At 36.1% G+C, this 25,535-nt stretch overlaps 4 protein-coding genes across 4 annotated transcripts; 2 read left to right on the top strand and 2 right to left on the bottom strand.

Annotated features, from left to right (window-relative positions):
• Window positions 1-38: 38 nt before the first annotated feature.
• Tsp_06860 (hypothetical protein) lies at window positions 39-1,907 on the bottom strand. Its single transcript, XM_003380658.1, has 6 exons — window positions 1,705-1,907; window positions 1,454-1,606; window positions 1,145-1,183; window positions 772-887; window positions 348-704; window positions 39-268 (listed from the first exon to the last, which is right to left on the bottom strand). Exons 1-6 carry the CDS (start codon window positions 1,905-1,907, stop codon window positions 39-41), a joined length of 1,098 nt encoding a protein of 365 aa, XP_003380706.1.
• Window positions 1,908-7,378: 5,471 nt separating this feature from the next.
• On the bottom strand, window positions 7,379-9,162 carry Tsp_06859 (voltage-dependent L-type calcium channel subunit alpha-1D). The gene is made up of 8 exons (XM_003380657.1): window positions 9,085-9,162; window positions 8,860-8,965; window positions 8,529-8,701; window positions 8,332-8,495; window positions 8,146-8,251; window positions 7,787-7,870; window positions 7,632-7,753; window positions 7,379-7,574 (listed from the first exon to the last, which is right to left on the bottom strand). The coding sequence occupies exons 1-8, from the start codon at window positions 9,160-9,162 to the stop codon at window positions 7,379-7,381; spliced, it is 1,029 nt and encodes a 342-aa protein (XP_003380705.1).
• A 5,896-nt stretch (window positions 9,163-15,058) lies between these two features.
• Tsp_06858 (conserved hypothetical protein) lies at window positions 15,059-15,414 on the top strand. The gene is made up of 2 exons (XM_003380656.1): window positions 15,059-15,262; window positions 15,346-15,414. The coding sequence occupies exons 1-2, from the start codon at window positions 15,059-15,061 to the stop codon at window positions 15,412-15,414; spliced, it is 273 nt and encodes a 90-aa protein (XP_003380704.1).
• A 3,420-nt stretch (window positions 15,415-18,834) lies between these two features.
• Tsp_06857 (conserved hypothetical protein) lies at window positions 18,835-25,299 on the top strand. Its single transcript, XM_003380655.1, has 12 exons — window positions 18,835-18,877; window positions 18,994-19,101; window positions 19,544-19,629; window positions 19,733-19,793; window positions 20,244-20,315; window positions 20,351-20,514; window positions 20,623-21,946; window positions 21,997-22,298; window positions 22,358-22,765; window positions 22,945-23,194; window positions 23,966-25,009; window positions 25,127-25,299. The coding sequence occupies exons 1-12, from the start codon at window positions 18,835-18,837 to the stop codon at window positions 25,297-25,299; spliced, it is 4,035 nt and encodes a 1,344-aa protein (XP_003380703.1).
• The last annotated feature ends 236 nt before the right edge of the window (window positions 25,300-25,535 follow it).

Genomic DNA, 25,535 nt, shown 5'->3' with positions numbered 1-25,535 from the left:
ATATGATAATTGATTAACTTTATTTGCTTGCTGTTCACTTACTTGGTGACTTTGAAAATTCGCAACAAGCGTGCCGATCTGAGCACAGAGACGCCGAGAGGCTTCATCAGACCGGCAAAGGTGAGGGCAAATTCCAAAATTGAACCAATGACCACGAAACAGTCGAATCGATTGAACAATGCCACAAAATAGTTGACAAAGCCAAGTGAATACATCTTGAGAAACATTTCCAACGTGAAGAGAACAACGAAGAACAAGTTGGCAATTTCTGACAAAAGATAAAAAAAATGACAAACCATGCGAAAATGAATGAGATCAATAGACAGATATTCAAAAAAAAATAGAACCTTGAAAGTGATCCAACCATTCCGGCTGACCGTAGTGCTCCGAAGTCAGAACCATCGTGTTCAAGAAAACCAACACGATCACGAGCCAGTAGAATGCCTGAGATTTGACAATCCGCCTACAGGAGCGTCTGCAACGTCGGTTCAGCTTCTTCAAGCGTTTGATTTTCATCGAAAACCAACTCTGTCGTTGAAACTCCTCCTTCGAGCCACCCTCTTCACCGCCTTCACCATCGGCACCAAACTCTGAATGGAAAATGAGAATAAAATTAAAAAACAAATACTGTACACTTGGATGGATACCTTCTCTGTCCATCGCTTCTTGTTCTTCATCTTCCTCGTTGACCAAGTCAATGTCTTCTGTCGATGTTAAAAATTTTGAAAGAAAAAAACAATGAAATTTGTCGACAGTGAACCATAAACATACCTGCTTGTGTAATCCAGTCGAGGTAGCCTTTGAGATCATCCTCGAGCTGTTGTTTTTCTCGAAATTTTTGAAATAAACCTCGTGCGCGGGCTTTTTCTCGTTCTTTGGAAAATTCTCTGATAACAAATAAATTGAAATGGAATTTTGAAGAACAAATAAATATGGATAAATAAATGATTGAAAAAAAAAAGAAATTTCCACCAACCCGCTGAGCACACCGAGCACAAGATTTAGAACAAAAAACGAACCAAGTATGACTAAGGTGATGAAATATATCCAAGGCCACTCGCGTCCAACAGAATCATTCACCTATTTTCAGACGATTGTGGATAATCAAAATATTTTCAAAAAAAAAAGATAAAATGAAACTTACCCAATACATGACATCCGTCCAACCTTCGAGGGAGATGCACTGAAATACGGTGAGCATGGCCAGGCCAAAATTGTCAAAATTTGTTATACCGTCGTTGGGCCCTGGCCAAGTGTGATTTTCTGTGCAGACGAGATTTTTCGAACGATCGCAGTGAAAACTTGTGTGGCTTTCACCGCAAGGGCCAGGGTCAGGCACATGTTCGCCTACAATTTTGTACAGTTAATTATTAGAATAATAATATTTATTTAATCAGTGAGAATCAATCATACTGTGATCAAAGAAAAGAAAAGAAAATTAAAATACACTCACCCGTCCACTGGTCGACGCAAGTTTTGTGCAACTTGCCGCAGAACAATTCCAAACCAATTATCGCGTAAATGATTATAACAAACAGGACAAGAAGGGCAATGTGGAATAAAGGCACCATTGCACGCAGAATTGAATTCAAAACAACTTGAAGGCCTGAAAAACAATAAGTCAAGCATTGAAAAATCATCTATTGTGTCTATAGGCATGAACGTGGAGAGAGAAAAAAAATATTCCCATAGGAAAAAACATACTGGGCACGCCGCTGACCAATCGCAACGGTCGCAGAACGCGAAAAGCTCGCAGAGCTTTCACATCGAAGCCGTGAATGTTCAACGTCGACAACGCAGTGCTGATCAATCTGAAAACACAAAACAATCATCGACGTCAAAAAAACATCACAAATTAAAAGACAAATATACAAATTATTTTTCTTATAACGTGAAAAATTATGCATTTCGTTCTATGTTGCACTCAAAAAAATATATACATATGAGGTAAAGGTTGAAATATGTTTTTGATCAGTGCACAATTATTGTATTATATAGATTGTTATTCTAAAATTAATTGCTGCTTCACTTTTTCGTTACATCTTATTCTTTTTCTAACAAACAAACAAAGCAACAAGCATCCTCAGCAGACTGATTGAAAGATGATGATGATAAAATGCAAATTTCCAAAAAAGGGCAGAAGAATTTGTGCTGCTGTTCTGCTTGATAATAATGCTCCATTGCGTTTATTTTGGAATATTCAACTGATAAGCACTTTAAAACTGTGTGCTTGCATGTGTTGCCGTTCGGAAGGAAAATTTTCGTTAGCCGCTTGCTAAGCACAGATCAGGACAACAAAAAACCCCCAAGCAATCTCACAATGTTGTGTCATCATAGCATTTTTTAAATAAATATTTTCAGCGTTGTCATAATGTCATGAAAATTTCTGAATGAATAATATTCATTGAAAAAACAAAAAAAACATTTCACTCATTCAACATCAGTATCCTGATTTGATAAATATGAGCTTGAAATTAATTTTTCAATTGAACTTCGATTTAACGTTATTATATTCATTTTTCTCAATTTTTTTGTTCGCACTTCTTGCACCGAAGTAGTGAATCGAACAAACACCAAGATCAAGAACTATACTGAAACGGAAAACAGCCATCGGAATAATGAATGCTAAAAGCTATCTAAATAATAGCAGCAGCCGACAGGCCAGCTTGGCTGTTTGATGAAGCTATGCAAAACGCCCGCCTAATAAGATGTTAACTAAAAAAGGTGTTGTTATCCGTGTACAATATGCACCAACAGAGACATGTCGGCGCATTGGACATTGACCAATTAATAAACTGAATCAATTGTCGATCAATAATGAGAACCTTGTCCGACCCTGAGGAGAGGCAGATTCAACACCAAATTATTGACCAATTTCAAATATTAATTTTCTCTCTCTCTCATTCGATTGTTGCCCCATACTGGAGAAGCATTTGCCAAAAGAAGCCGCCTGATCCTGTCCTGAGAAAGCCGAAGCTATTATCTCAAAATTGACAATTCTACACCGAATCACAACAACAAACAACAGCAACACCATCGTCCGCACAAGCATATATAGAGATAAGAATAGATTACTTGAGAAATACATCATTCATTTGATCCAAAAATAATTTAAGCCTTCATGATTTAAATAAAATGCTTAATTAATTAACAGCAATGCAATAGCAAAGCCAAACAATCAAATGATAAAATGTTGATGTACTAAGAATCAATTCTGAATCAACAACTTTCACTGCTCTCCCACAGATCCCCATTTCTGTGTTACATGACAAAACAATAATAATGTATATTGCAACTGGTAAATATGAAAATCATTGCTTTTCTGCACAGCAGCATTTTATCGTGAAAATTCTCTAAACTTTAACGTATAAAAATCAATGCATTAGTAATTTATACTGATTTATTTATTCACTTTTTCTAAAATATTATTTCAAATTCCATTTGAGGATAAAGTACAGAAAATTAAAATTCGTTGACGAAGAATAAAATGATAAATTTATAGAAATTATCTTTGTAGAAAATCCTAAATATTGTAATATGTACAAAAGAAGAAGAAGGAAGAGGAGCAGTGAAAAGTAAAAAGATGATGTATGCCGCCGGCATGAGGAAGATATCTTGCTGAGCAAACTAGCGGCGCGCATAATTACTGCTGCTAATCCCCGAAACGAGCGAGCAGCAGAACAAGCAAACAAACTACTGGCTAGAGCTCAGCTAGTCAACTCAGCCCAGCTTGGAGAGAGCAAAGAAAAGCCAAAAAGAAATCGCTGTCCATCACGAAGCTGCTTTGAATAAGAATTCAAAAGATGCAAGCAAGCAAGCGTGCCGACTCATCATCACCATCAGGCAAGTCGACAGCGGTCTCAGAACTGGGAAACTTCAATATTGTGTGGCTGTCCGTCCTGGCAGCTGCAACAGCTGACAGAAAGCATAATACGCGATCAGAGAAAGTCGAACGAACGTTGGGATAAAATAACAACACCCCCACCACCAACAGACACAACGTACACAACGTACGTTATGTGATTATTCAGCAAAATTAAAAATATACACTTTTCTCGCTCGCTCTCTCTTACCCGATGACAACGATCAAAAAATCTAATAAATTCCAGCCATTGCGCAAATAAGCACCAGGGTGAAAAAGAAAACCATAGGCGATAACTTTCATCACACATTCGATGGTGAATACCACGATGAATATATATTCCACTTGTTCCTAAAATTAAAAGACCCAAAAGAAATGAAATCAAAACAGATCAGCAAATTCTGTGCATATATTATTAATCTATTCACAAATTTTTCAATAACCAATTATACAACATACATTCGTTAAGGATATAAATTTTTAAAAATATGTAACAATTTCAATTTTTCAAGTCATAAAAAATAATAATCTTCCTAATTTAATTGAAAAAGTAACCACTAAAATAGTAAAAAAAAAAAGAAAAAACGTTAGCAAAAAGTCCACTTTTTATTTTAGACTTTTCAATAGTTTACGTTGTAATAATGTTTTGAGATGAAAAAAAATGAAAAATGAAAGCTTTCACGTGCATCCCATTCTACTACTCGCCGTTACTCAATTTACAAGTACCATTTATATTATTTATTCACTGATTCATTTTCCCCCAAGTTTTTTTAGAACATGCTGATAACAACAACAACAACAAAAGAGCATCATAATTGACGAACAATAAATTTAAAGCAAGCTTGAATAGTAATAAAGAGGAGAAGACAAGAATGGAATGCATGCAAGCGTCATTTCTTAATTGCCCTCTAATGATTGCTAATGACAAATAACTTTTCAAGGAATGTGATTCAAAGAAGAAAAAAACCCTCACCACTACTATTCACAAATGATGCCCATTACTTTCTGTAATCTGCACCTTATTCTAAATGACTTCCACATCTGTATACATACATGTATAGATGTTGCTTTCAAACAAACAAAATTACACACTCTCATACATATTATTTATTCGGTCGGCTAAATGTTCCTTTCATGTTTGAATATCGTATGCATTCAACTGAACAATAAACGCTTTTTCCTTATAGCATTGATTCATTGTTCAAATTACATTAAAAAAAATTCCATTCTTCATTTACTATCACTACTTTCACTGCGTAATGAAAAATTTAAAAAAGTGAATTCCCACAACAACAAAAGAAGCATTTGATTTTAAATATAAATCTGAAATGTTGAACATCTTCTGTGATCAAGCAACAACAACAACAACAACGCTTGCAAATTATCCTCCATCAAACCCATTAACAACACCATTATACACAGAGGATCTTATCCCTATTTCCTCCCTCGATGACAAAATTCAAATGTTCTTTCTCTGCTTTTTTTTTCATTTTCCACTACACAATTGTAGAAAGCTATTTTTACAAATTATTGTTATTTTGAAGTTGCTGTTGAAATTTTTAAATAAATAAAAATGCTATCCAATACACATATTTATATATGATACAAAAAGTATGTATAATTCTTATTGATCAATTTTTTCAGCATAAAAATATTCTACTCATATTTGTCAAAATGTCCAATTTGCCACAGGCAAAACCACCTTCCAGCTTGATATGATGCTTTGTGTTCATTGGTTTAATTTCGCCAATTGTGCAAAGTTGGGCGCACAATCGATCGATTTTCTTCACATGTGATGCGAATTATTTACCTCACCGACAAGCCGACCAAAGTGTGCAGCACAGTGGGAATCAATTAAACGACACCCTTTCTGTTGGAAAATTGTTCAATCACTTGACTTGACACCATAACGTGGACAAAATGAGAAAATGAAAAACAACAAGAAAATATTCAATGCTTAATAAACAAACAAACAAACAAACAAAGTGGATATGTATATATGTGTTTGTGTGTGCGATAGGTAAATTGATGATCATGGAGCAAATCAAGCGAACATTTATTCTTCCATTTAGCATTCAGCTGTACTATTTATTAAATTTTGCACAAATTATCGATGTAGTTGTTTATTTAAAATAATATTCGCCCATATGAAACATAATTTCACAGAAAATGCAAGAAGAAATAGGCTATTTTCGATCAATTTCCACTCTTCCTCCACCTGCCCCTTCCTGCTATAATTATCGTCAGAGGTTGAAATAATATATATAAATCGTCATATTTTCTTTACGTTGTTTTCCTCCACGACAGGCAGCTAGTTGTATTTCCCAACATTCCGAAAAATATGCATAAACTTTACACACACACACACGCGTGCGCATGTACACGTGCAAAGTATGAGCTTTTCAAAAAGTTGCATCATCAAAGTCAGCTGTTAATCAAAAGCATTCAAATGATGGTGATGATGGTGATGATGAAATCATTTGACAAGGTAAAACTTGCAATTCAATCTTTTGTTCGTATACGACAACATGAAAAGAAACAACAAAAAGCACTGCTAATTATTGGCACGTCAAGGTTGCCCGTTCACTAATTGACCAAGCATGCCAAATTATCGACCCGCCCACCAGAAACCAAATGTGCGTCTGCCTGTCACTGGGGTCATTAGCAGGAGAGAAATTCAGCCAAAGTTTTATTTCAACCATTCTATTCCCATGCATAAAATCATCAGAAATTGAGAAACAAAGAAAGCTATGAGCAGCTAAGAAAAGAAAATCTTTTTTTTTTAAATAGAATAATCAATACATTGTATTATTTCATATTGCATATGTGTGTATACTTTTTTTCTTTTTTCAATGAACAACAACAACAACAAATTTGAAAATTCATGTTGACGTAACTAAAGTTCACAAGTAGCAGAAAAAAGCGCATGCAAAGAAACAATAAATACAAATTGACTACAGGAATATAAGTTCAGGCTGGATATACGTTGAAAAAAAAAATAAAATAAAATCTGAGCATAATATCGGCTTTCAATTTGTTCGCAATTCCCAAAATGATTGACAAAAAAAGCAAAATCAACACTGCTGCCAGTAACTACTACTAACTGCGTCTTGCTAGCTAGCTAGCTTCCTTCCACAGGGTGAATTTGTTGTATTTTTGCCGATGTACGAGTAAAAGCTTGCCAGGAAACCAGCGCCTCCAATTCAGGCAAAATTAGCCGCCGTCACCCGGCTGAGACATACGATCACAAATAGAAAATGAGTTGGGAGAATATCCATCCCAGAACTGGATTGAAATATGGAAATCACGCGCCTGTCTCTATACGCTCGTGTTACTACTACAGAACAACTCTGTGGAGGCTTTCTTTCGTTTCAAAATGCTTCACAGCTAACAAAGCAACGGAAATCAAATCAAATCAAATCAAATTATCCATTCATCGTCGGAAAAATATTGGTCCATTTGCAATACAAGTGAGAGAGAAAAAAAACTTTTTCCCCTTCTCTTATATTCTCAAAATCAAAATCTGCTCAACAATCGATCGTAAATTTCAGCTTCATCATTATTGTCTCTTTGAAAAACCAACGAAACGACACGACCAACACCACAGCACATTTCCATCCAATGAATTGAACATAAAATTGGACAGGTAAAAATGCTACTGTACAGTGCAAAAGGCCAAAACAACAATACACATGCAATAGATGCGCATGTCCTGACAAAAGACTATGACAATGGATGATGAAGCTTGCGCAATTTTTTCGACATGGACCTCAAGTGAAGCCAATGGGATACCTCAGAGAAGAGTCCAACACCCCACCCCGTGTGACCAACAGCAGCGACAGTCGCGGTTCTCTGACCAGACTGAGGATTAAGCTTGTGCTTTCTGTTTTGCTGAAATCGATCTCCTCAGATCAAGCGGAAAACAAAAGCCGTCCCCGGCTGGCGATCAATGGCCGGCCGCAATTCGGCCGGGACAAAGTCGAAAAACGTCTTCCCAATCGCACACAACTACACGATGAAATAAATGCAAAACCCACAACTGAACAGCATACCAACTCTTGGGATACAACCCAAATAAATAACAAAACTGTTTGTTTGTTTGTTTGCTTGTTTGCTCGAATGTTCTCTCACACACTCGACCGTCCGCTTCTTTTTTTCTTAGACTTATTCTCTCCCACGGTTAGATAAGCAAATGAAGCAAACCAATCAAAGCAAAATGTAAATAAAATAAACAACAACAGAAAATCTCAATTTGAATGAAAACTTGAAAAAAATATTCTTACCAATACTGCATTCTTTCGATCCGAATCGTGAGCAGGAAAAGGCTGATATACAGCCAGGGCGATACAATTGGCACATATCATACATAGAATAAGCCATTCGAATGGTCTGCAATAAACAAACAAACAAATAAATAAATAAATAAACAATAATTATTCAAATTAAAAAATACAAAACAATCAACTTACTTCCACTCGACGATGCTAATGAACAACTTGCGAATGGGATTTTTGAGCCCAAGGCAAAGCAGAGACCGTTCCGGTCGTTCTTGTTGTACGTTGCGTTGCATCTTTCGCTGCTGCTGCCGCTTTTTGGTCGCTGTGCTGCTTTCGGTCTGTGCAGCAACGGCTGCCTAGTGATGATAAAAAAAACAAAACTAATAAACAACAACAACAACAACAACAACAACAAATTTCCATACTTGCAACGTCTGCTGCCAAAGGTCAGCACGACTTGCACGCGCTTCATCGCCGTGCAACAAGGCAGCTGCCTCATTTCCGGACAGCTCTTTTCCTATGTTAACATCGTCGTTGAAATTTGCCTCACTTCTAGCATGATCTGTATACAAAATATAACAACCATAACAATATAATAAAACAAAAATTATATAACAATTATAACCACATCCCTAGCTTTGGGATATTGACTGTGGGCTGGAAATTATTAAACAAGCTTGCCTGTCATTCGTTCTTGTCAGATGACTTCAGTTCACCGACGACGGACGAGTCGAACGATCATGGTCTGGATTGAAGCGACGCGCGGCTCAGCTATCGGCGACGGCACTACTTGCTCTGGGCGGGATTCACGGTGCCAACAGAGATACTGTAACGATGGACGTGATAATCAAGTTCGCCTAAATGAAAATATAAAAAATATTCGCCTCATCAATGGGTCCAGCAGCGAGCGATCGATCGATCTCGATCAGCTAGCGCTTAGTCAACAGACGCGCGAGAGCGACGCCGGCTCCACAACAACCAACTGAACTCTATCTGCAGCAGCGTCTCTCCACCCGCTAACATCTCTCGCTCTCTCTCACTCTCACCACCTCCCCTCCCCCTCTCTCACCACTCTTTTCTCTGCATTTCTCGCTCATTTTTATATTCACAATCAACTAGCCCACTCATTATCATTGCATTTCTTTTTTTTTATTTCTTTCCATGCATGCATTCTCTTTTTTCTTTCCTTCACCTCCCAATTGCTCTTGTTTCTGTTTCTAGTTGCTTGCAAAAACTCTTCCCATATTTCTCTTTCTCTAGCCATCACGTACGTGTACGTCTTGCTTGGTTTTCATTTTCCGCTTTCACTTCAAGCACAGCCGTCAGACATTCTCTTTCTCTTTCTGTGCCTGCTAAACAAGCTTGAATGAAGAAAGATCCGGCTCGCCTGTGCACGCAGTAACTTCTCTTTCCAGTTCACTTTACATTATAGATATATATATATACACACACAGTTTACCAGTGAAAGAACCATTTGCAAACTGAACTCTGATCAATCAACCAAAGTTAAAGCATGCTGTCATTTTGCAATAAAATTCAACACAATGACAAGTTTAAGCTAAAGAAATTTAAACAAATATGTTTAAAGAACTGCTAATCGCAATTTGAAAGTAAGAAAGAAACACTGAATAAATTACGAAAACAATTGCAACTGAGAAAAGAGGCATGCCAGTAGTCGCCGATGTGCAATCGACCAAGAAAATTTCGAAATACAAGCTGTATGCGTTTCCAAAGACGGGATGCCCGAGACACTTATCGACCTGCTTATGCATAACTTGACTGACTGACTGATGGGAGTTTCTCAAGTAAAAAAAAACCAGCGAATAGTATATATACTGTGGAAAATTTGAAAGTGCATAATTCAAAAGCTGGACGTGAACATAACCGAAACAGTTCATATGATTCGAAAAAAAAACCATTCTTGTCTTCTTGTTGTAGAATCAATAGCAAACAAGCATTGTATTGTTGTTTAGCGAGCTAAAATGAAAACAGCTACCGTCGGACAAGCCACACAAGTCACTTTGCAGTTATAAAAACAGCTAGCTAAAAGCTAATTTGAATTTGCACATCAATTCTTTCCCAAAATTCACTACTTCTCAACTATTGTCAGAGAATCATTCAATTGTTGTTCTTCCACATTCTGTGCATTCTATCTGAGATGATTGTGAAATTTTTCAAGCCAACTAGCTGTTGATGTCAATTGTCTGTCCAACAATGAATAAGCAGCTAAATTTCGAGTTCACTCACTGTTCAACAATACTGAAAAATATTCCTTTCAAATAATAATAATAATATTCGCATATTTATTTCACTTGAAAACAAATCAATGATCAATCAGAAGAACAGTTTGTTGTTCATTAGTGTTCATTTGTTAGAAGATTCTTTTAAAAAATGACGCGAATGTTAAAATCGTTAAAAAGAAGATAAAGTTCAGAAAGAAAATTCATAAATACAAAATGAGTGAATAGTTCACGTAAAAGAAAAAACAGTAGTAGCAATATATTGGATATTATAAATTTGAAAAAGATTTTTTATTTAAGCATTTAAGATGATATGAGATGTTATAGTTTATGCAATAGTGATACACTGAAAGCTGACTTATTATATTGCAATTTATAATTCGTATATGCGAAAAAGTGAATTCACAGAAATTATGCATATATATGAAATGAAGAAATTTACCTTTCCTCTGTGTTTATATATTACCAGAGCATACCCTGCAGACGATACATGTGCATAAACATATAAGTGCGTGCGAATAAGACGACAAAAATAAGTCAATAGATTGATTTTTGCAAAAAGGAATTTTTCCATTTAACCTGAGCTGTTTAATGAAAACAAATTTCCTGAATATAATGAACAAGTCAACAGTGAATTTCAATAAAAAATGAATAAAACACAGAATAATAATAAAAATACAAATAAACAAATAAACAAAACAGAAAAGTTAAAGTGAAAATCGAATATTGAAAATTATTTTCAATTCAGCCGATATCAGTAGAGCTTTGGTCAATCGACCACCAGAAATCAAAAAAAAGCTGAAGCTAACTTTTCAAGCTCAACGGTTATAGTTGGTAGAATCGACGGAATAGATTGAGCAAATTTGATGAAATGACTTTTTAAAAAGATGCCTGCATGAATATGCTGATTAAATGATTTAATCAGATGGCAAAAATCACATTTGCCCAACTTTGGCCTCTGTTCCGCTTGAAAGCAAAGAAATCATCAAACACAAGAAAGAGTACAGAAAGACAATGAACAAAAATAATGTTAAATTTTGCATGCGAAAAAGATGCTTACAGAATAAGCTGTTAAATAAGAATTGCAATGTAGAAGTTACAAATTTGCAAAATACCTGAATGAAGAAAAAAAAATATATTAATTGTAATAAAAGGTTGATTTGAAAATAATTTTTTCAAATCAACAACAAGCAACGAATGCAATAAAAGCCGCGCGATATGTGCAAGTGAAACATGTAAAGCAAGCTGAAGTTCTTTGTGCAGAAAACCATAATCAATAGAAAAATGTTTCAAAAAGTCAACCAACTGTCTGGTCTTATATGGACTTTCTTCAAATTCAATTTATAACGTATTCAAAAAAACCTTTCAAGACAATCACATGCTTCTTTTCTCATTGTTGCAAAACAAAACGAGAAAAATTCAAAGCACAGATTTCAAAAAGCACAAATAACTCAAAAAACTCTTCCCATTCACAATTTAGTTCTTTTTTTTCTTCTTCTCGATATTGCAGCATTAAAAAAAGCAAATAAAATATTACTCATTAATATTTTCCAAAAAAGAAAAATTCTTTACTAAAACTCGTAAATAAATTCTTTCATTTTAATATTACAAAAATTATAATTCAAAACGGAAATACTGAATCGAAAAGGATGAATAACAAACACTTAAATATCAATAAACAACGCAATCAGGCATATTAGATTTAATAAATGCGCATTTCACCCACGTATTTCGCATAATGAAGTTTAAATTTTAATAATCTTATGCCCGCAATATTTGGAATTTTTTTAAACAAAACTTCCCGAACAACAGGAAGAAGAAAATGTAGAAAATTGAAATAAATAAATGCTAATAAGTTGATGAAACAATAATTTTCACAAACTTTCATATAATAATAATAATACTAATAATAAATGTACAATCAATCGTATATTTTGCATGTTTTATAATTTCTATTCAGCAATTCTGTTTTTTCACAAAATCATTAATTAATTAATTAATTAACTAATTAATCCAGTGCTTTTAATGTTTCAAATTTTTAAATTACACTGCATGGAAATGCTATGCTAACGATAGCCATATTCTAGAACTAGCCGAAGAAGTTTCAACCAGTTCAGTCAAGTTCTACCCGCTTGTTCGTTGTAGCCGCTTAGTTGTCTGTATATGCATATCGTGTAAATTTCGTATTATAAACCGCCAGTGTACACGCCCCTATGCTTAATCTGCAATGCCCGCCGGGTAAGCAAATCACCGCCGTCACTCGGAAGCAGGGTTTATTAAGCGGCGGCCCCTCACCGGGAATTCGATCAGTGTTGGTTCGTGGGAGTGTGCAGCGCTGCTATTCTTCTGAATAACAGTCTGTATATATGTATCATTTAAGCTAGCAAAAGCTATCTACCGGCATTTAAAAAACCGGATGGTTATCTTTGATATCCAATTAGAAAAACAATAATTAGCATTACTGAAAAATTTGATGCATTTCAAGTTGCAAATTCTCAACTGCATGAATACTGAAGAGTAATTAATTACTATTCGCTGTGCTTATCACTCGTGAATAAAAAAACTCTACAGCTATGTGCAACCAAAACACAATTCCACCATCTTTTTACGTCCATTTAGTGGTTAAAATGTTTGATTATTTTGCACTCACTACATTTTCTGCTTGCAAATGCCTCAAATAGATATTCAACAATAATTTACGTCTGGAATATACTATTCAAATTTTAATTTTCTTCAAATAAGGCTAATACATAAAATACAAAATACAAATCCTCATATTTAAATTCTATCCCATAATTAATTGTGGCAAAGATACAAGTGGAAAAATAATCGATGAAATCAAAACTTGGTCAGTAAAACTATATTTACCCCTAATTATGATAAATAACAAACAGCAATATAAAAGTAATAAGAAGAATAATAAGTCTTCCGCATCTTGAACAGTATTTCTATTTCTCTTTTCACATCTACCATCCAACTGACTTCACAATTACTCGCGAATGAGAAGACAATTCTAATGGTACATTTTTCAATGTTATGGATGGAAAAAAATCAATTCAAGATATTCAGGTTAACGATTTCAAAGAAAAGAAAAATTTACAAGAAAATTTGCACTGAATTATATCGAAAAAAAGTGCATTGAGAGTAAAATTAATTCAAAAATCAACTTTTATACGGAATTTTTCTTTTCTGTATTCATTTTCCAAGTCGAACAATCAAATTAAATTGAAAATAAAACCGCAACCGAAGAAATATTTCATTTTTAAGCAAATTCAAATTTTACTCTATCCAATAAAACCACCCCCTCTGTGGGAAAATGTAATTCAGTAGACAAACAATGCACTGAAAATATTAACTTAAAATTTACACACAAGAATGTTGACGAAAACAAATATGCGCAAAAATATATTTTATACGTACGTATAATAATAATAATCATTTCTAATAAATCAAATTCAAGTGACTCGTGAGAAAAATTGTCGAAGAATAAATATAGAAACAAAATGAAAACACTGCCTCGAAAATAAAACAAGTCATCAGTGGAAATTTTCAAATTACAAATAATTCTGCACGATTAATTAATTATTCGGAAATATTCTCGCCGCATTTTCTATTTTTCTCCAATTTAATATAATACACTCTTTGCAAGAAGTGATGCTTTTTTTGGGGGTGAAATTCAATTTCAAATTCACGCGCTAAGAGCATTTCCAACTTAAAGTGGTGAACGAAGAATGCAAGTTGTATTGGAGTTGAAATTGCATTATGCAAAATCCATTTCTGCTTGTCAACAAAATAAAAATTCACAGTACAACAACAGAGTAGTCACAATTTCAAGATGCATCGGTTGATTTTTTTTCATATATATTTTTTTTTCAATGAGTATGCAAATGGAAAGGGGATAAGAGAAGATTTGTGAGATTATGAAGAAACAAAACGAAGAATAATTGGAGAGAAGAAGCTGTGAGATCGAAGAGATGGAAGCAGCTAATATCTAGCTGGTGTAGAAAAAGAGAGGAGACCTTTTTCTGCCATGAATAAGAGAAAGCAACTAAACTACACTAGTGCTGTTGCGAATCCTACACACGTTGACGCACCACCAGCCACCGCTTGTTTCTCTGACGATCAAGTTCTGGAAATCAAGTTCCACACACACAAACACAACCGCTTGCTTATTACACACACAACCAGGCCGGCTAACTCGTCACTGCTGAGCTTATTTCTTTTCTCTTTTGCGAATCGAGCGCCAATCAACAGCGTCACACTCCTCCTAACCGCTGCTTCTTTTTATCAAATACACACACATACACACATAGTATCTACCTCTCTCCTCTTGCTCTCTCTCTCTCCCCTTTCTCTCTCGATCCTTCCCTCTATTATATATTTTCCTTCTTAATCAACTTTCTTTCTAATTCTTTTTTCTTCTTCATTTTTTTTCATCATTTCAATTTTTAATTTCACTTCAACGGTTTATCATTTTCTAGGCAATACGAAAATAGCATCAAGTAGATAGATGATTGTTAAAGTCGTGGTGCGGCTTCAGCTACACACTTTGGCTGCGTATTCTCTGCTTTGCTAGTTTTCCACTTATGATCCAACACTGATCACACAACAAATTTGTTCATTAATTACCGTTGTTCCATCTGTTACCACCCCGGTGATTGGAAATTCCCATTCGGACAATGACCATCGGCAATAACAACAGAGTGGACACGACGAGTTATAATCTCGCCCAAAGTCGCAGAGATTCTTCTATTGCGGAGGAAGAATCCGGTAGAATGAGCCGACGTTCGTCAATTCGACAACGATTTGAAATTGTCAAAAAGCTCGGTTCCGGTACATACGGCAAAGTTTCACTGGCTATTGATCATCGCACCTCTGAACAGGTAACAATGCAAATTTTTCTCATCCCTCTCTCTATGTCATCCTTTTAACAAATAATAATAACAAAAATATTCCTTTTTCTCAGCTCATCACCACTTTCTCGAAAATTTTCATCCATTCTACATTGACGTCATCAAATTATTATCACTATTAATATTTATGAAGCTCAGTTTTTAAAATTTTAGCATAACGGTAGAATTTTCTCACAATCTTGCCGTTTTACATTCATCGTTGCCCCGCTTCCTTGTTCACTTTGAAACTCTTCATCACTTATACACTCAGAACGCAAAATTTAATCGACATCTCACTGTTTGATCATCTGTTTCATTTGCATGTGCATAACAACTGCTCAAAGCATAGATTATTGAGAGAACTGAAAAGTTTCCCGTCAATTTTTAAAAACAATACAAGATCATGAATACGAACAAGTTAATAATAGTTTTCCCAAATATCTGAAAATCGGGTAAATTACCAACGCAAAAAAGATGGTACCAAAAAAAATTAACACAACACAATGATCAAATGTAAACTAGACCCAATTACATTTGAAATGCAGCAATTAAAATTCATCAAAAATGACCAACCATTTTTCCTTGCTTATTAACTGTACGAAAAGTATAATTTCAAGTTGCATGAAATTCAGTAAAAAGTTGAGATGGATTTTTTTTCGTTTCTTTTCTTCTCGTCTCATTTTCACCAAAATCGTCAGAATCACAGGAAGAAAGCAAATGTTTGTTCAACATTAACAACATGTAAGCAGCAAAAATGCAAATATTTGTTATTCGGACAACTGAAACAATGTTGGCTAAAGATGAACGAATTTGATCTGCTCGGGCAAAAGAGAAATTTCAATATTTCTCTTCTTTTTCAAATCAGACATTCACGAATTATAGCTCAATTTGCCAAAAAGATATAACCCCTCCTTCTGGCGAGATAATCTCATTCCATTTCAATAATAATTTTGCATGCCCTAGTGATTCATTTATGATTATTATTTTCCATTTTCAATCATCAACAGGCGTTCAACAGAGATTGATTGGTAGGCGATAATTAAATTAGCGTAAATTTGAAAACAATTTGTTAACTTTCACTCGACCAAACTGTTTGATCGACCGTATCTGCAAAATATACGCAATGCATGCTAATTCTATCCAACGGTGTTCAGTTGGATGAGTTCAGACAAACGTAGCTTGAAATTGGAAAATTCATCTCGACTCACGTCAAACTAAGCAGCTTGCCACAGAGAAAAAGAAAGAGGAGGAGGAGGAAGAGGAGGAGGTGGTTATTTATATTATATATATATATATATAGATGAACAAAAAGTCACTACGAAGCTGCAATTGAAGCTTGCTTTGTAATTTGCAAGAGAAATTTTAAATTTAAATCAAAATTATATTCCACTATGCCTCGGATGAACTAATGATCTAAGAAATAAAGCAACAACTTTTTGCCAGTTTGTTGTCGAACGCAATAATAATAAATAAATACATCTGATGACGCAATTCCACTGCTGCAGTTGAACGTCAGCAAAACGTGGAAAAAAAACTCAAAATCTCTCTTTGTCAAGCTTCAACTTTTGCACTGACGCACAGAATTACATTTTTAATAAATACATATTCATCAAATATTTTCATTTTCTGCTGTAAATAATTGAAAATTATAATTAACCTTTGATAAAATTTATCTCTGAAATGATATCTCTGACGTTCGCGTGCTCTCTATCTTTCTTCATTTCGACGTTCATTCGATACATTTGCATTTTGCTTATTTTCCAACAATCCGCTTATCAGTTGTTAACCACAACCGCAACTCCCCCCCCTCCCCAGCTATGCAAAGTTGTTTACGACTAATGAAATAGTGAAAACTGTGGTTTCAATCCTTGTGATTCATAAATTGCTTCCATATTTCCATTCTCATGACTCATAAAAAATTCCTCTACTTTTCCCATGACTCATTATACATATTCTTCCTTTACTTGTTTACTTGCATTTTTTTTACTTTTTGTTACTGACAATAAAAATTCCGCACTAGGCACTAGACGTTAATGCAGAATTGTTAGCTGTTGGGTTGATATTTGAATGCTGCAGTGGAAGGCCATTTTCAAATTCAAAGCTTCTCCTCTCCTAGGATTGTGGCTTCTTTTACCCTAACAGCTGCTGTTCATTTGAGAAAATCATGTTATTGAGGAACCGACTCTCTCTCTCGCTCTCTCTTTCTCTCCAATACAATGGGATTGGATTGTTTATTGCATATCATAAAATGAGCTTTATGTCTGCAACTAGATATATGCACATCTCTCACCAAGCAAAAAGTAAAAAATAAAAATATATAAAATTAATACTAATGAAGCGCACTGATAAAAAATTAAAAAAAAAACAAACTAGCACTCGTAAAACTTGAAAAAATAATCATAAGCCTGATTTTCAAATATTCAAGGTCGTATCGTGTAATAGAATGTTGCTTTTCTTCAACAAGCTAACAACAAACAAAATAGGTCAGAAAGTGCTTGTTCAACATCTCACTCCACTACTGCTCTACAGCTAGCTAGATTGGTGGTGCGAATAAGAAAAGCCTTCAACTAAATATATGCTAAAAGAAGATGTCTCGACTTTGTGTAGAGTTATTTTCGGCATATTTTTCAAGTGGACAGACAACATACGAACCACTTCAACCGACGGCGACAGTTTTAAATTTGCTTTTTTTCTTTATAAATTAATTCAGAAAATTTATTATTATTATTTTCACATTTGATATATATGCATAATTTAACAAATAACTTTGAATAAGCTTATATGATTGCAGCAACTAGTCAGGCAATCTGGATTTGTTGACACTTTTTGTATCAAAGTCGACTTTGAATATATATATATATGATGCTCAATAAACGTAGACTTGTTTGAGCTTGATCAGATAGATGACTTCATGTCATGTCGCTTTATCATGTTTGAAAGTTTGAATTTCACAACTGAAATATATTGAATTTCAACCACCTCCCAACTTTCCAACTGGCAAGCAAAGTTTCTCTCACAAAAGTCAACTCCCACTCTACTCATCATTACTAGCAGCAGCAGCAGCAGTAGGTTGGGTTTGCATTTCAAAGAAAAAGAAATGTCTCAAAACAGTACTACACAACAACAGTAGTAGATTTTCAATGGAATTTATAAGAAAGTTCAAAAAATATTCAAATTTCACTTTAAATTCAAAAAACTGCCCATAAAAACAAATATCTCATTATTTGTGTGAAGAAAAAAATATTTTTCACACCACTATTGATCTCTGATATGTGTGTTACAAGCTTGAACGTAAAAAATTTATTAATCACCTCATTCAACAAGCATATCTGACAACAATTATTACTTTATTTAATAATAATTTAATGTTATCTTAGAAATATGTCAAAATGTTGAAAATGTATGAATTCTCTTTTTACATATTTACATCTTTTTGGAAAAAAGAGGAAGGAAATGAAATTTATTTTCCTCATTTTGCATTTAAGGTAGCCATTAAAGTTATCAAGAAACTCAGCATAGAGAATTCTCAAGATCTGTTACGTATTCGTCGAGAAATTCAAGTCATGTCCATGTTGAAGCATCCGAATATTATCGAAATAAAAGAAGGTAAAAGGAAAAAAAAAAGAAAAATCAATCATATATACACATATCAGCAGAATAGATCAGCTTAGCGTAGCTATGCTGCTGAATTGCAAAATTGTTTACAGATGTTTGAATTTCAGTGTTTGAAAATGACGAGAAAATTGTCATCATTATGGAATATGCCAGTGGTGGAGAACTTTACGATTACGTCAGCAATTGCGGACCGTTAGCTGAATCAGAAGTGCGACGTATGTTCAGACAAATTGTCTCAGCCGTCTATTTCTGTCACAAGGTAAGAAAAGTTTGTTTTTTATAAAATCAAACTTTTTGTAATTAATTATTAGTTAAAACAAAAAAATAAATCAATTAAAACAGCTCATTTGTCAAAAAAAAGTCCCTATTCACCGACGAGATAAACATTAGCATGGCGACAGCTAATTGGCGGATTTGTCATAGTAAAATTATTGGACAATATTTGCGATTTGCTTGAAAAGGTGTGCTTGATGCTTATCGTTTTGTACATTTTTAGAACAACGTCGCTCATCGAGATTTAAAACTGGAAAACATTTTGCTTGATAAAAATATGAATGCTAAAGTGAGAGGATGATCACCTTTTGTTCGCATTTTCTAGTCCTGACTTTACGTATTGCTTCTAGATAGCCGATTTTGGATTGTCAAACTACTTTTCAGATCACAGTTTGTTGCGCACATTTTGTGGAAGTCCGCTTTACGCGTCACCGGAAATAATCAATGGAATTCCATACCGAGGACCAGAGGTAAAAAAATCAAAAATACTAATAATAACAAGAAGGAGAAGAAGAAGAAATGAAATGAATACCATTGTTTATATGTATTTTTTAAAAAAATGATCAATTTCAGGTTGATTGCTGGAGTTTGGGAGTGCTGCTCTATTCACTTTCCTATTCATCAATGCCTTTCGGTAAATTTACAATTTTAAAATTTCTGAACAGAAAATTCTAATCCTACCCGAGGTATATATACTAGTTTCTCATTTTGCAAATGCAAAGATGCCCTATGCCAAATACAATACAGTGCCAGTAAATATGAGAAGAAAAAAAAGATAACTTACCCTAGGTGCAAAATGAATTATTGGTTTTTGAAGTTGATAAATTGGAATCAATGTTGCTAGCTCTGGTTGTAGTTGCTACAAAAAAAAGAATAGAAAGTAATACAATTGAAATAATAATAATAATCGAAGCATTTATGATGAATCAATTAGCAGATAAATATATTAAAGTAATAAAGTTAGCAATGAAGCAAAATAGCAAAAGAACACATTCGAAAAAAACTGATCACGATTATACATTTGTTTATTTGTTTGTTTGTTTGTTTGTTTATTTGTTGTTATCGTGATGGTCATTTTCTTCAGATGGACGAGATTTCAACCGCATGATACGGCAGATCAAACGGGGAGTGTACTATGAGCCGGACAATCCGTCCAGTGAGCAAGCAGAACAATTGCAATATTTTAATTAGCGGGGCTGGTTGAAATTTTGTTTTGCTCAGGCGCTTCAACGCTGATTCGTATCATGCTGCGCGTCAATTCTGACCGGAGGGCGACAATTATTGACATTGCTAACCATTGGTGGTTGAATTTCGACACCGACGAACCAATGATCAAAGATTTACCCGAAAATAAGGTAAGCAGAGAAAATAGTAGGAACAAAAAATGAATAAAAATTCGATTAAATTATTATCATCATTATTATTAACATGTCAAATTGATAATGGTTCCATTGTGAACACAGCTGAGCGCCAGAAAGCCCGGCTCGGTGAACGATGAAAATCGGCTCACTGTACAGACGTTCAAAGATGAAAGTGAAATATTCGCCGAATTTGTCCATTTGAATGCGGTGACCAGACGCAAAGTTGAAGAATTTCGCAAAAAGAGAAAAGAGGCGGATGCATTTTTGTCCGGCAGTCGAGCGTCGGAGATCACAGCCTCCGGTGGCGCCGGTGGTTCCATTCCAAGCAGCGTCGATCCGCTTGGACGCTTGCAGGCGTTGGAACGGCGACTCCAAGCCGTACAGCCACGTTGCAGTGTCGCGGACCAAGAAACCACCAGTCCGAGTCATGCTGGCACCAGTGGACCAGCGTCACCACCGACAACAGCAACATCCGGCAGTAGACGTCGACGTACGACGTTGGAGTTGGAAGAGTTGACGACCGGTATGAGTGAAGAAAGTGAAACCAAAGCGGCCATTGAACAGTCCATCATTGCCGAAGGCAATCGTCTAGCCAACGAACTGATGGAAGCGAGACAACGTGGACAAGTGTCGGCGGAATTGATCGAAAAAGTACAACGCACACACGAAAAGCATCGCATTGATGTTCTCAAGGAAATATTGGACTCCATTTTACAATCGGACCAGAAGGATACGACCCAGTCGACGAGCAAATCCAACTTGCCCGACGTGGTCAGCATTCAAAGCAGCCTCAGTCGCAAAGCATCTTCGGATCATCCAACGCCGGATTTGATCAAAGCTGACGCAGCACCAGCATCATCGACCTCTACGTCTGCGTCGAGACGAGCCTCGAAAACAGCCGCCGACGATAGCATTTCCGAGAAAGGAGATAAAGAAGAGCCGGACCTGACAACGGCTGTGGATTTCGAAGATCTAGAAGAAGATCAGAGTGACGACGACCGCTCGTCGCAGATCATTTCCATTGTCGAGTCGTTCGACAGTGCCGACTCGGATTCGACTGACAACAAGCCGTCCACACCCGAAATCCTAACCCCAGCTCATCATCATCCTCAACCAACAGTACACGAAGCTGACTCTGAAGAATTGAGCCGAGGTTTGTCAAAAAGGCAGTCAAGGGGCAAATACGAACGCAGCAAATTCCTCTTTGCCCGAGATATACACATCGAAGAATCGCCTCGTCTGGCTCGCAAGCGGATCGGTGGAACACAGCCGGATGCCAAAGATGCACCCATGCTTTTCGACAAAGCCAAAAAGTACATTCTCCAATATCCGGACGCTTTGGGTAGTACGGATTCGTTGGAAATTGCCCTACGCAAACGGCACATCAAACTCAACTCGAACACCACCGACGACGGTACAACGGATCGTAATTTTAAATTTGCAAATTTTCTCATTTTACTTTCCTTCTACATACAGATGAATTGACCAAAGCAGCAGCTGCAACTGATGTTGTCATCTGCAGCGAAACCAGCGCCAGTCCAAAAGTGTACAAAGTATTATGGCCACCAAATGCGGAAGATGGTCAGACAAAAGCACTGGATCAGGAAAAAAGTGAACCCGAACCGTTTGATAAGATGCCCGAAATGCCGGTGGAATCACCAACTGCACTGGCAACAACAAAGAAACAAAGCAACACCAGCGCTGACAAACAATACAACACTGATGCGACAAATTCGTTGGTAGAAAATCAACCAAATCTAACCTCGACAACTCTGAGGGTCAGTTGATTATTATTATTATTATTATTATTTTTGCAAAAAATAACTGTTATTTTTAGGAAAGCCGTCAAGCACTTACCAATGCTCGTCTGTTGTCGCAAAGACTGGCCGAAGAACAAGCACTGCCACCATATCGATCGGGTAGATTTTCAGGATTGAATCCCAACAGTGGGGAACCGTCGTCACCAATTGGTCTACCACCGGAATATCGTCGCTCAGCATTTACGACCTCGACCAAAGCGGATACTACAACAACGACAACCGCCGGTACGTCGACATATTCGAGTCGTTATGCAGAGCCTGCTAGTGGTACTTTCATCAGTGATCACTTGACCGGCGGTAGTCATTTCACAGGCCATCGCCCTGCTCCTGTTTCATATTCATATTTCGCTCGGCCATCCTATCATCGAACTTTATTAGAAAATAGGGAAAATTACGAATACCCGCAAAGCATCATAAACAAACCAGTAAGCACAAATATCACCCACTCATTCATTCATCGATTCAAAGCAAATTACAAAAACAAAAATTAAACAGCACCCATTTCGTTGTTGCATAGAAATATGCAATGCTGTTGCGATTTGATTTTAAGCACTCACATTGTCAAATTAGTCCATTTTTTATCAATATGTAAAATAATTTGTAGGATGATTCAAATGCAGCTGAAACGGGAAATGATCTTGGCTTCCAGTACATCCCAAGATCGGATTTGCGCTTCTATCAACCTCGCTCAAGATACAGTTTAGATTATCCAAAGTCATCTTCAGAAAAAACAACTGCCTATTCAATTGCAACTAAATATGTGCCAAAAAGTATTCGATCGCACTCTTTGCACGAACTATCTGCTTCAAGAAGACGATCCAATCCTTCGCATCAAACTTTTTATTCTTTATCAGGTAATAAATACTGTTACACAATTCATTTAAAATAAAATGACACCTAATTAAACTGATGAAATAATTTTTCAATTTAAACTTATTTTTTCAATTTTCCGCTACATTTGATGAGAATTTTTAAAAAAAAGTTTGCATTGTAAACGATGATTTTCCACAATAAGTACTTTTCAAACAATGTTTTTTTCAAATTATCTAATTCAGAAATGCAAGGATGCCAGTAAATGAAAAAAACGTTTGTTACATGTCACAAGTGAGATTAAGTAGGTCAGATGGGAAAATTTCAATGTTTCATTTTACCTTTACTGTTAAAGTAAACATTGTTACCATACGTAGAATTTTTGTATTTGTTTTTTGAAAAATTTTCGTGCAATTTAAGAAACAATCTCAGTAACGTACGATCGAATTGAATATATTTGAAAATAATACTTACTTCTTCATCACATCTTCATTGTAGTTCATCAACATTTCAGAGCAAATTCATGACTTCGGCAGTGAAAATTACTTTATGATTTCACAATTTTGCATTTGCTACTGATAGTATGACAATTTGAATTTCAGGAATAAATAAAATTTTTGTTAAACATTTAATTCATGAAACAAAAAAAAGTAATTTATATTTTTCACATTTCAACTGCATGCTGAAATGAACAACTTTTATCGAGTTACTTTTAATAATATTGATAACAGTTTAATGTTTTCAAAAAAGAGCGGGAAAATTTTTTGATTCTCAAATTTGCTACATTTTGCGACAATTAAGTTTGTTTTTTTTAGTCGATTCAGATTTAAAACAGCTGTCAACACCGAGACGTCGGGCAAGATCACTGTATGACACAAGCGAGTCGAATACAATTCTTGATAATGATGGTTCCACAAGCAGACATGCGGAAATGTTGGAGCGTCCGAGCAGCGCGCTCGAGGCGCAGCGAAAGGGCAGCACTGAACGGTCGTACAATGTTCGCCTGGATGACAACGTCTCATACCGACGGTCACTTTACGACGTCGAAGATGATCAGCGTCTCGGGACGAGTGGAACCAGAGGTAGTGGTGCATCTGCACGTTTGGGCACGCCGATGACGAAGACCACTGTTAAACATCGTCCATTGGACAAATACTTCAACCAGAGCTCGCTTGAAACGGGTAAACATTTCGACTTGACCAACAACCTAGACAATGCCGGCTACTCGTCAAAGCCATACAGTACTGTTTACCCTGGCGACATGGGCAGTTATCCGAAAAATCCGCCAGACGTGGGCACGCAACCCAGTAAGGGAATATTGAAAAAGAAGCCAACAATGTCGACAAGTAGTAGCAGCACACCGACCGACGAAGAGTCGGGATATGGATCTGTGCCGCAAGTGGATCGCACATCTACGTCGAGCTCGTCGAGTGAGAAAGCTTCGAAAGTGAACCCAAGCTGGACGTTGAAAACTTCCTCCAAACCGTTCAACATCATGGACAAGCTGCGTAGGCGGATTGGGAATGGCGAACGTGCTAGCGAAGAGTACGACCGGCCTTCGGCAATCACTACCACCACATCGGTGAACAATGGAAAATATTCCAAATGGACCACCTCGCCCACCATTGGATACATGACTGCCGCGACAACGAATCCTGAGAAAAATCTAACCCAAACGGCGGATATATTGGATAAAAATCAGAAACAACGCAAGAAGAAAAATATTTGGAACCTCGGACGTCGTCGTACCGCTGAAATCGGTTCCTTCAATCCTGGTGATGATTCGTCTTATTTGAAGCGGCCAAGCTCGCCGTTGGAAAAGCTCAAAGGATTTTTCACCTCGGGCGTGACGCCACTCGGTTCATCACAAACAACAGCAGCAACACCATCATCCACAGCACCACCATCAACAACAACAACGAAGCCCAGGCCCAGTTCCACTTACTTGGTCAGCTCAGCTTCGTCAAAAATCAAAGATCGATCCTCTTATAGTCCGCTGGAAAATGTCACCGGCTTGTACACTGTCGGTGGAAACAGTGCCTCTGCTACAGCATACAGAAAATATAACAAAACAACCAGTGTGCGACCGCATTCAACATACGTTTCCACTGGACTAAGACCATGGTACGACGAAGGCCCATTTTATTAATTCAACTTGTTTCATCTGTGGTTTAGTTGACTGGCTACGTTTTATTGCGAAGCAATGTCGATTTTTTTGTTTATCAGTTTTCAATAACAATTAAATTTTATTGAATTTCATTCTCATGCCCCATTTCCACTTTTATACACATTTATACAATTATTAAGATGTTGAAAATATGAATGAAAAAAAGTTGTTAATACAGTATGCAAGTTAAACATGATTTTCATTTTTCACCGTCGTCC

The sequence above is a fragment of the Trichinella spiralis genome (genome assembly GCF_000181795.1).
Source record: "Trichinella spiralis strain ISS 195 chromosome Unknown Scfld2, whole genome shotgun sequence".
NCBI classification, from domain to species: Eukaryota; Metazoa; Nematoda; class Enoplea; order Trichinellida; family Trichinellidae; genus Trichinella; species Trichinella spiralis.
This window is presented reverse-complemented; position numbering and strand designations above follow the sequence as displayed.

Excerpts from the sequence above, each read along its gene's own strand:
- Tsp_06857 (XM_003380655.1), top strand. The coding sequence starts at position 18,835 with ATGTCCATGTTGAAGCATCCGAATATTATCGAAATAAAAGAAG. Across the intron at positions 19,794-20,243 it reads CTATTCATCAATGCCTTTCG|ATGGACGAGATTTCAACCGC; the intron begins GTAAATTTACAA and ends CATTTTCTTCAG. Across the intron at positions 22,766-22,944 it reads AAAGCATCATAAACAAACCA|GATGATTCAAATGCAGCTGA; the intron begins GTAAGCACAAAT and ends AATAATTTGTAG.
- Tsp_06858 (XM_003380656.1), top strand. The coding sequence starts at position 15,059 with ATGACCATCGGCAATAACAACAGAGTGGACACGACGAGTTATAATCTC. Across the intron at positions 15,263-15,345 it reads ATCATCGCACCTCTGAACAG|CTCATCACCACTTTCTCGAA; the intron begins GTAACAATGCAA and ends CCTTTTTCTCAG.
- Tsp_06860 (XM_003380658.1), bottom strand. The coding sequence starts at position 1,907 with ATGCATAATTTTTCACGTTATAAGAAAAATAATTTGTATATTTGTCTT. Across the intron at positions 1,607-1,704 it reads ATTGGTCAGCGGCGTGCCCA|GCCTTCAAGTTGTTTTGAAT; the intron begins GTATGTTTTTTC and ends ATTGTTTTTCAG. Across the intron at positions 269-347 it reads ATGGTTGGATCACTTTCAAG|AAATTGCCAACTTGTTCTTC; the intron begins GTTCTATTTTTT and ends ATCTTTTGTCAG.
- Tsp_06859 (XM_003380657.1), bottom strand. The coding sequence starts at position 9,162 with ATGTTAGCGGGTGGAGAGACGCTGCTGCAGATAGAGTTCAGTTGGTTG. Across the intron at positions 7,871-8,145 it reads ATCGAAAGAATGCAGTATTG|TTGTGTGCGATTGGGAAGAC; the intron begins GTAAGAATATTT and ends TTCATCGTGTAG. Across the intron at positions 7,575-7,631 it reads TCCCATTGGCTTCACTTGAG|GACATGCGCATCTATTGCAT; the intron begins GTCCATGTCGAA and ends GTCTTTTGTCAG.